The following is a 10,242-nucleotide window of genomic DNA, read 5'->3' as shown; positions in this document are numbered from 1 at the left end:
ACTGTTGTTTACGGCAAACATTTTTGACATGAGCACAAAGGACGACATTAAAGGCGACCCCATCGCAGAGCCAATAGCGTGAAGGCTTGTTTAAAGGCGACCAGCGCACGCCGTGCACCCTCACTTCCTGGTCGAAGATGGCGGATGAGAATGAGACAGCAGCGATCCCGGAGAAAGAAGATGTAGAGGACCATGGGCACTGTAGCGACTGTGAAAATGAAGAGCACCACTTGGAGGACGGGTAACAAGGCAGCTTTATTCACACAGCGGCGATTTACGAGTTATACTGCCTTACTTTTACACCGAAGCGAATGCTAACTGGAGCTTTAGCAAGAAGCCAAGGCAACTGCCGTTCGTTGAAGTCCAGCCTCCTTGCGTTCTTCTTATTGGCTACAACCGGTGTCTGCGCGTTAACTCTGTAATGTGATTGGGTGAGGTTGGATTTCTTGTTACAAAGTAGGAGGGATTTAGCATCGAATACAGCAAGGCGTTGTTTTAGGGGGTTAAAAATGATCAAAATTGGGTTGGAAAATGACCTCGCAATAAACCACATATTCCCGTGTCCCCTGCGAAGATTAAATAAACTTTTTTTTTTTTTAAAGTTTGTTATGTTTCAAGGTGTTAGCATGTCGCTTTTTGCAGGTAGTTATTGATTATGCCCAGTTGACAGATGCGAGTTAGCTGGCCATGCTAACAAAGCTGTCAAACCCCTTTTGTCCGATTCAGAATTAAAAGCGAAACAAGCAGATGCGCATTGATGATGATAATAATGCGCTTTCTGTTCTGCCTTTGTATCCTGCAGTGTGTGGCGAGCTTCGTTTCATACTGTTTTGACAGAAACCTGCAACGTCTAGAAACAGCTGAACTCAGAAGAGCTCATACGCAAAATAGTCTGATTGAAATCCTACTTGGCTTGGCACTTTCCCCCTGAGCGTTTACCAAGCTGCGAGCCGCAGTACAGGGTCCCTTTCTACTTTTAAGAGAGAGAGAGAGAGTTATCTTGCCACCCCTCCTATGTCATGGTTCTTTAAGGTCATGTGTTGCCACATGTAAAATAAAATAAACGTATTCTAAAAACACTTTTAGATCCACAAAGATGAAAACATGCTATCACTTGAGTGTGGTCGTTAGGTTGTTGATGACCTTGTTAATTCCAGAAGCAAGTACATGAGGTACCTCTCCATGCAAACAAAGAATAGGTCTGGTTGTTCGCATCGACTGAAATGGACCATGGAGAACAAACTATTGAATGTTTTGTTGTCCATTGTCCCAGTCACTCACTGACCTCCTGTACATGGGTATGTAGACACGCTTTTATACCATGCACTTCTCAACCAGAGGTCATGTGATTCGCCATCTGCACTGGTGGGGGTGCAGAGGGTTGAAATGCAGGCCCAGAACCTGTCCTCTGTCCTCTCTTGGACACTAATGAGATAATCCCCTGTAAGTACATTGTCAGGATGGATGCGAGTAGGTGTGTGGTTTATCAAGTTTGAACTCACTATTACTCCTTCCTGTTGTGTCTTTGTGTCAGTTTAAATGATCAAGTGAGGCTGTTTTGTCACCTGCTTTAGAGCTACAATATGTGGCTCTTTGGACCATCCACAATGGCTCTTAATAACTTTGGCTAAGAAATAAAAAGAACCAGCTCACGTTTTAAATATAGATATAATATCAAGTGCAGGTATTTAACAGTTTTTCTTTTTTTTCTCCTGCAATATTGTATTAAATTTCCATGCAGAATGACACTAAAAGAACCAGTAATGGGCTATTTACAGTATACACACTATATACAGTAATAGGTCTATTTTTGTTGCCATTAGGTTAGAATAAACTATTTTTAATTTTACATCATTTCACATACCACAGGGAAAAAAACTACCCATACTCTTATTGAAAATTTTACATTTATTTGAAATCCTAAAAATAGAGATACAAATGATTGTTCTTTAAAAATCTAGCAAATCTCCCAAAGTAGATACTCAACTGAATATATAAAGTGCTTTTCTTTTTTTCAAAATGTTGTGGTTTTTTGGCTAAATTGTCGAGGTTGAAGACTTCTTGCCCATACTATAGGAAAGATTAACACAGATGGAGATAAAATGCATACAATGTGGATGTAGTATTAATAATATTGGTAGTAGTGATTATAAAAGCATTTTGTTAAATAATAAACATTTAAGTGCATTTTACCGTTCCACATTTAAAACAAAAAAATACAAACAAGAGTAATTAGTGAACTTTGAACTTTACACAAAGCAATAATATTTCCGACATGCATTTAATCACTTAAATTTTTTAAGATCAGGTTTTCTCTGTTTTTCAGTGAACGTGGAGATGACACTGGTGCCAAAAAGAAGAAAAAGAGACAGAAAAAGAAGAAGAAAGCGGGTGCCACCGAAGCAGCTCAGGATCCCCTTGCTAAGGCATGAAATAATTTTTTAGCTTTGAAAAATTATTCAAGGTACAGGAACAAATTACAACTTGTAGAGGTCTTCTAAGTGTGGAGCAGCACACCAGAATGGCTAACAATCAGGTTAAAGTAATTAATAATGTTGACCTTTTATTCATAATTTTTTTTTTTTTCACTTTTATTCCAAATGAGCTGTTTAACTTCCTGAACAGGTGAATTCACTGCCAGCTGATAAGCTACAGGAGATCCAAAAGGCCATTGAACTGTTTTCTGTTGGCCAAGGCCCAGCTAAAACAATGGAGGAGGCGACTCGCAGGAGTTACCAGTTCTGGGACACACAACCTGTGCCCAAGCTTGGTATGACGATTGTTATGGCTTTTTATTTCTTTCATAAAACCAAAATCTACTCGACTTATGTGCTGTGTTGTATTTTTCTGCTTCATGTCAATTTTTTTTCCTTCAGGGGAGACCGTAACATCACACGGGTCAATCGAACCTGATAAAGACCACATTAGAGAAGAGCCGTATAGCCTCCCTCAGGGCTTCACCTGGGACACGCTCGACCTGGGGAACCCCGCTGTGGTAAGACCAAGTCAAATCACACTTCAAATAAAGAAATCTTCATTTCTCTTTATTCCACTTTGCAAAGTTTTTAACTTATTGTAACCTTGTGCAGCATGTCCATGTAGTTTACTTTCAGATCAGGCTTACCAGATTATTTTAAGTTGCACTGTATTTTGTTTAAAAGAAGACGAAGTTGGGGCGTGCTGTGGTGGCGCAGGGGGTTAGCATGCCCCTTAGTCCTCGACGCGGACGTCGCGGGTTCGACTCCCGGTCCCGACGACCTTTACCGCATGTCTTTCCCCCTCTCCTCACCCTCCTTCCTGTCTGCCTACTGTTGAAAAAATACGAGCCACTAGCACCGCAAAAACTCTTCGGAGAAAAAAATGGAAAAAAAAAAAAAGAAGACGAAGTTGCATCATATTTGCAATCTGATCTCTAAGATTATTTGCTCACAAAACTATTCATACACTATGATCCGTTTAAAATTTTGCCATTCTACAACCACAGTTTTAAATATCTTAGTGTGATTTTTGTATTTTATTTTATTTTTTGGAAGATTGATCAACGCAAAGCAGTGCATGCTTGTGAAGTTGATGAAAAAATGCAAAATATTGACTCAGGCCACCTTGGTTATTAATTGGGATTGTGTTGACACGGCATGTTTAAAAGTACAGATTGTTTCTTCAGTTTTCTACCATATTTGGTGTTTTGCATGTAGACCAAAAAGTTTAATTTTGCTCCTGTCTGACCAGCAGATTGTTGTATTTTTCCACTTGAGCTTTGAATCTCTCAAGTTCCTCCAGTCATCATGCATCTCTTTGCTTCTTTTTTCTAATGGATAGCCATGTCTTTGTAGCTTTGCAGTTACTGTTTTCATTTTCAGATGATGGATTGAGAGCTGTTCAGAGGCTGGGATGTTGTTTCATAACTTAATGTTGCTTTAATGTTGTTTCTTAATCTTCATGAAGGTTTTAGTTTGATAATTTTCTCTAGCAAACCTCTGAGGGACTTACAGAGCAGTTGCATTTATACTGAAATTAAACACACAGATGGATTCAATTAGCAAATTAAATCACTCCTGGACGCAGTTGGTTGCACTGATTATTTAGTTTTTTCTGATTGGTGCTTATTTTCTTTAACAAACCCCCAAGGCCTTCAGAAATCAGGTGTAATCAAAGTGGGATTAAATTATAGATTTCAGGATTTCACAAGTTAAGGGAGCTCTGAAGGGAATTGGCTGCACTGCTTTTTATTTAGAAATCAAATCCTAATAAAATGTGTTGAAGTTTTTGGCTGCAGTTTTGTTAAATATCAGTACTTGTTGCAAGATGGGGTATTTAAATAATTATTTTCTGCTGTTCCTCTTTTTCTGCATAAATAGTTTCTTATTTAAGTCATGTTTATTTGTACAGCACATTTCAGTGACAGGGCAGCTTAAAGTGCTTTACATCATAAAAACATCACGCAGTCATCAATTATGAAACAATCAATAAACATCACATTTTGTCAAATACCCATCAAATATATTGATCAATATTCTAGTTGCTGTTAATCAAAGGCATCTCCAACAGGTCTAGATTTAAAGGAACTCTGTATTTTTCTGTAAGTTTCTTTGGATTTGTGGAGCATAAGAGCTGAATTCTACTTCTCCATGTTGGGTTATTAGTGATTAAAACAAAAGTAAAGAGAACTTTATTGCAGATTCTTATAAATAATGTCTAAATGATCTGGATTGTATTATTAAATGATAGTTGTCATCCTATTTCACTGAGACCAAAATTAGAACGTACCATGGGGGTTTAAATTCTCTCTGCGCAGAGATAGAATTAGTGTCAGATTTACATTGGCAATGGAAGATGGAAAAATTATCTTACAAAACTGTTTTTACTAAAACTTGCTGTAGTTTAGATCTTATTAATATGATTAAAATGTTTCTTTTGTCTTCCAGCTGAAGGAGCTCTACACGCTCCTCAATGAAAATTATGTGGAAGATGACGACAACATGTTCAGATTTGACTACTCCCCTGAGTTCTTGCTCTGGTAGCTTCATAAATTCAGTTTGTCATTTTAAAGTTACACTTAATTTCTATTTATAGATACTTTGGCATTAAAACAAGTAACCCGTCTCTTGTCCAGGGCTCTGCGACCTCCAGGTTGGCTGCCTCAGTGGCACTGTGGAGTCCGAGTGAACTCCAATCAGAAGCTGGTCGGATTCATCAGTGCCATTCCAGCCACCATCCGCATCTATGACATGTAAGTTAATCCATTGGATTCTTTTTCATTTTTATCTTTGAGTGTGTCATTAATCTCCAGCCAACTTCCACATCTCATCACTTGTTTTTCTTGTGCTTTTAGAGAAAAGAAAATGGTAGAGATCAATTTCTTGTGCGTCCACAAGAAGCTGCGAGCCAAACGAGTTGCTCCAGTTCTGATCCGGGAAATCACCAGACGGGTCAACCTTCAGGGTATCTTCCAGGCAGTGTACACTGCCGGGGTGGTACTGCCCAAGCCTGTGGGAACCTGCAGGTCTGCATGGCAGAAGGCCATCTGTTTTTTTTTTTTTTGTTTTTTTTTTTACTTATTGTAAAGCCTTGAATGTCATCTACTTTAAAGCTGCAGTATGTAACTTTTATTAAAATGCTTTTAACATATTTGTTAAAACTATCTGTGAAAAGATGAACCTCCTCCACCTTGCATTTCAAATTAATGCACAGCTACAGACCAAAAGCAACCAATCAGAACCAGGAGGAGGGTCTAAGCGATGTCGATCAACCTTATGAACGTGATGCTAAATGTGCTAATGTCGGAGAAGCAACTTACTGTTACAAGAAAACAGCTTTTCTGCTGTCATTGGTGGCCTTGCTTATTGGCTCTAGCATTCTTGACATGGGAGAAGCTCTATTATAGCAGAGAGCAAAGAAGGGAGGCATGCACATGAGCTGATTGACACTGCTAAGACCCTCCTCCTGGCACTGATTGATTATTTCTAGTTAGCATTAGGAGAAGGCAGAGGAACTCTTCTTTTTTTTTTTTTTTTTTTCTGCAGACTCTGTCTCATAAACTGTCTTGACATAGTGACAGTTTCAACAAATATCTAAAAAAAAAAAACATATTTTTTTTAAAGTTGCATACTGCAGCTTTAACATACTCTTCTTCTGGACAGATACTGGCATCGCTCTTTGAACCCACGAAAACTAATCGAAGTGAAGTTCTCCCACCTGAGCAGGAACATGACTATGCAGCGCACCATGAAGTTGTACCGTTTGCCTGAGGTCAGTGGCAAATAGAAACAGATTTTGATGCGAATCATCAGCTAAGCTCTTCTTTCATCATATTCTTTTCACCCTTCAGTCCCCAAAGACTTCTGGTCTGCGAACGATGACCAAGAAGGATGTACCAGTGGTGAGCCGCCTCCTCCGCAAGTACCTTAACCAGTTCAACCTGGTTCCTGCCATGAATGAGGAAGAGGTGGAGCACTGGTTGCTCCCACAGGAGAACATAATTGACACATATGTGGTGGAGGTGATGAATAGTTTTGTTGGTTAATGTCTCAGCAAAGGTTTGCACCTTTTTATTATAATAATGATGATGTTATTATCCAACAGAACGAAGGCAAAGTGACAGATTTCCTGAGTTTCTACACACTGCCTTCCACCATAATGAATCACCCTGTTCATCGCAGTCTTAAAGCAGCGTACTCTTTCTACAACGTGCACACCACTACACCCCTGCTGGACCTGATGTCCGACGCTCTCATTCTGGCCAAATCGGTTCGTCTAACACATTTTTATAAAAACGTACATAAGAGATCCTTTCTTCACACATTAAACTCCTTCTGCTTTGTGCCTATACAGAAAGGCTTTGATGTCTTTAATGCACTGGATCTAATGGAAAACAAGACTTTCTTGGAGAAGCTGAAGTTTGGCATTGGGGATGGAAATCTACAGTATTATCTGTATAATTGGAAGTGTCCCAGCATGGGAGCAGAAAAGGTACATTTTACCTGGATTCTTTTTTTTTAAGTTACCTGAATTATTCTAAAAGTATTAGTTTGTGTCCTAACACCAGCTTAATATGACAGCGTTTCCACCTTTTGGTGACGGCTTGGTTGGCCTTTGGGTTAAAGTGTCAGAAATGTCTAAATTTTCATCAGCATAGACAATATCCCTGTTTTCTTGAAACAAATTGTGAGGAGTTTTAATTTCACTGATAAACACAAAATATTATTTTGCCACATTCATTGTTGTGATGAACATTTACCCATTAAGATAATGTGTAAATTATCCTAATCGAGATATTGACTCAAAACAATATCTTTTTGTTTTGAGTCGTTTCTCTGATTAGAAAATGACTATCATGGAGTCAGTGTCCTGAATATGGCTATGTGTTGGATCACTACAATGACTTTACCTCCCATTAATTTTCCTAATGCTTAATTAGACCCTAAAATTTCTGCATCATAAATCCGGTTTTTTAATTTGTCTTGTGCAAAAGATATTAGGGCTGTTGTAAAAGAATATTTTAGCAATCAAGTACTCTATAGAGTATTTTTTACAATTATCCGAGGAGTCAGATCTCTCTCTCTCTGCCTCCCTCTGTCCGTTCGCTCCAAACTGTGACGACACCAGAACAGCTATCGTAGTCCAACCATCGCACCACAAAGTTCAACAATCCTTATTTCTCCCCCAAATCCTGACAAAACGCTGCAAAATTCAACAACATGCTGCTAGCAGCTCATAGGCGGACGTAACAGCGCTGCCCTCCACAAATAATGATCCGGGCGGAACACGGTGTGCTACATAATTTAACGAAGCCTTGAGGCAGATAAATTTTCCTCAAGGAATTTTAATAATCGAGGTACTCGAATCATTCGAGGAATCGTTTCAGCCATAAAAGAAATGTACATTTTCTGATGAGCTCAATATTGGTTTTTCATTAGCTTAACTGAAATAAATGCCTACTTTTCTCCCTTTGTTCGTAATATTTACTTTTTCCGGTTTTTGATTTGTATCACTATTATAAATTGACTTTTTGATGCTATTATTTGAGATGCAGCTGTACACTGGCATTGCTTTTATTGGAGTATACTGTAGGTGTGTCTGTCCTTAAGACTTTGATAAACCTCCTGACCAAACTGTTAGTACTTGTTTGAAAAACAAAATGTCAGTAAAATGTAAAAAAAAAAAAAAGAAAAAGTTTCATTTTAAAATTAGGTTCTCCACTGTCTTATCAGTTCCTCCAAATATAAGTTTGAAACAAAAAAAAAAAAACAACACACGTTTCACTGTTTTGAGAGTTTTGTAACTTGATACCCAACAATTCTGGATCTCGCTAGCTAATATTTTTTAATGTACTGTTGTGAAGTACCGAAGAATATAATTGAATATCTTTTTGTTTTGAGTCATTTCTCATTTCTTCCTCTCGCACAATTCAAGATGTCGTCATGTAGAGTAATTTGTGATTTAAAACTGAATTTAAAATCTCCTTTGTGTATTTTACTTAACAGCTGCTGTGATTGTTTTTTAGGTTGGATTGGTTCTGCAGTGACATCCCTTTACGCCACAAGCACGCGTCACCAGCGGGCCTGAAAACCGCACCATGGACTGATGGCTTCATGCTTTCGGAAAAGAAAACCCACTCCCTCCCGCTCATTTTTACTTTCTGACCTTTTGAACTTCGACCTGCACTACCGCTGCCAGGTGTACAGAGGCTGGGAGAGCCCCCAGGTTTTCCCCCTCCCTCAACCACATGGACCTTAAGCCATTTGTAGTTTATCATTGCAAACAACTGTATTTCCTCTGAAAGCTGTCTTAAAATGTACCAAAACACAACCGAATGCACGGGTTACTGGCCACTCCTATCTTCGAGACCCACAGTACTTGTACATAGTAAGTCAGACATAACTGAGGTTAATGCCCTAACACATGCAGAGTAGAACCTACTGTTTGATTTTATCCTCAAATATTGGAAGTGCTTTTTGCAACTAAAATAAAATTGAGTTTTAGAAATAATAAAAACAAAACAAAATGGGTGACAGAGATTTTAACGAGGAGGCTGAAAAAGATGCGGTAAAAACCAAAAATGGACTTAAGATAAGGGCTTCTGGTTCGAACCTTCTTGTCATGCTTGACCCTTTTTTTTTTTTTCTTTGTTTAAATCTGTTTCAGCAGCTGTGAAGGTTGCTCAGCACTGCTTGAATTAAACCCAGAGTTGGTGTTTAATTTCTGAAGCTCCACTCATTTATATCAACTTTTTGTGGCCGTCCTTCTCCAGCTTACTGTACTAACAAAAGAATCACTGACTGATCCTGAGTCTGCTTAGTTGGACACAAATCAATCCACATTGGTCAGGCTGGACTGCTGAAATGAGGCAAATGGCATTCTGATGGGGGGGGGGGGGGGGGATTGTGCTGCACACTTGTTAGCAGGGATGAAATTTATGACAAATTTTAATATAAATGTCCCCCCCAGTTGAAAAAAATGTTCACCCTGAAATAATGTTTCCCAAACATTTGAAAAGTGTCAGGGTGAGATCAGAAATCTTTATTAGCTTTGAATGTGGGGAAAGTCAAAGAATGAGTTTAAATGTTTTACTTCAATAAAGACTTAAATTATTGAAATGTAAACAAACATGGAGTTGTCATCAAGTTTTAAAGTTCTGGACTGATAATTGTCAGTTCATCTGAATTAAAAGACAAGACAACACACTGATATTATTATACAGCGTGGCATATTTCAAGGTATCCTTCATATTGACTGCTGGGCTGCTTTTAAATTGGGTGAGGTTTTATAGTGAATGATGGAGTCGCGCATTGGAGAAGTACAGGGTGGGTGACGCTGACTCTAATAAAGTGTTTCTTATGTAAAACTTGGGTTTTGTTTGCAAAGCATGTCCAAAAAATTTATCTTCCTGTGATTATAATGCAGGAATTTAATGTGAAGATGCAAGTAAGGTTGTTTTTTAATTTGGAGTAGGAAATGCCTTCAAGAAGTTGCCACATTATTGCAAACCTTATCAAATGGGAGTTTTAAGCCAAATCATTCAGTCTTTAGCAGTCAGTATTAAACAAGTATATCTATTTGAAAGTATGCATTTCATTATACACAAATGTATAATGACCCTTTCTTTACACTAGTAACTGTGTTCAGATTACAACCACCTATCCAAATCACTGCTGTTTGATTAAAAGGACATTTTCTGTAATTGAAGTACAGGAGACAAAAATACAAAGTTGCTGAAAATATGAAGTCGCAATTCAAAAATCA

General features: G+C 38.3%; 1 protein-coding gene across 1 annotated transcript; it reads left to right on the top strand.

Moving 5' to 3' along the window:
* Positions 1–108: 108 nt before the first annotated feature.
* On the top strand, positions 109–9,844 carry nmt1a (N-myristoyltransferase 1a). Its single transcript, XM_032586690.1, has 12 exons — positions 109–241; positions 2,327–2,426; positions 2,626–2,770; positions 2,877–2,995; positions 4,926–5,017; positions 5,114–5,230; positions 5,333–5,503; positions 6,141–6,249; positions 6,329–6,499; positions 6,583–6,747; positions 6,832–6,969; positions 8,504–9,844. The coding sequence occupies exons 1-12, from the start codon at positions 138–140 to the stop codon at positions 8,522–8,524; spliced, it is 1,452 nt and encodes a 483-aa protein (XP_032442581.1). The 5' UTR covers positions 109–137; the 3' UTR covers positions 8,525–9,844.
* The last annotated feature ends 398 nt before the right edge of the window (positions 9,845–10,242 follow it).

The sequence above is a fragment of the Xiphophorus hellerii genome, chromosome 16 (assembly GCF_003331165.1).
Source record: "Xiphophorus hellerii strain 12219 chromosome 16, Xiphophorus_hellerii-4.1, whole genome shotgun sequence".
NCBI lineage: Eukaryota > Metazoa > Chordata > Actinopteri > Cyprinodontiformes > Poeciliidae > Xiphophorus > Xiphophorus hellerii.
Note: the sequence above shows the minus strand (reverse complement) of the source record. Positions and strands in the feature narration are given on the sequence as shown.

What these genes read in the sequence shown, in the direction of transcription:
- nmt1a (XM_032586690.1), top strand. Translation starts at nt 138, where the DNA reads ATGGCGGATGAGAATGAGACAGCAGCGATCCCGGAGAAAGAAGATGTA. An exon ending in TCCCCTGAGTTCTTGCTCTG is followed by an intron (nt 5,018 to 5,113) that starts GTAGCTTCATAA and finishes TCTCTTGTCCAG; the next exon opens with GGCTCTGCGACCTCCAGGTT. An exon ending in AAGCCTGTGGGAACCTGCAG is followed by an intron (nt 5,504 to 6,140) that starts GTCTGCATGGCA and finishes TCTTCTGGACAG; the next exon opens with ATACTGGCATCGCTCTTTGA.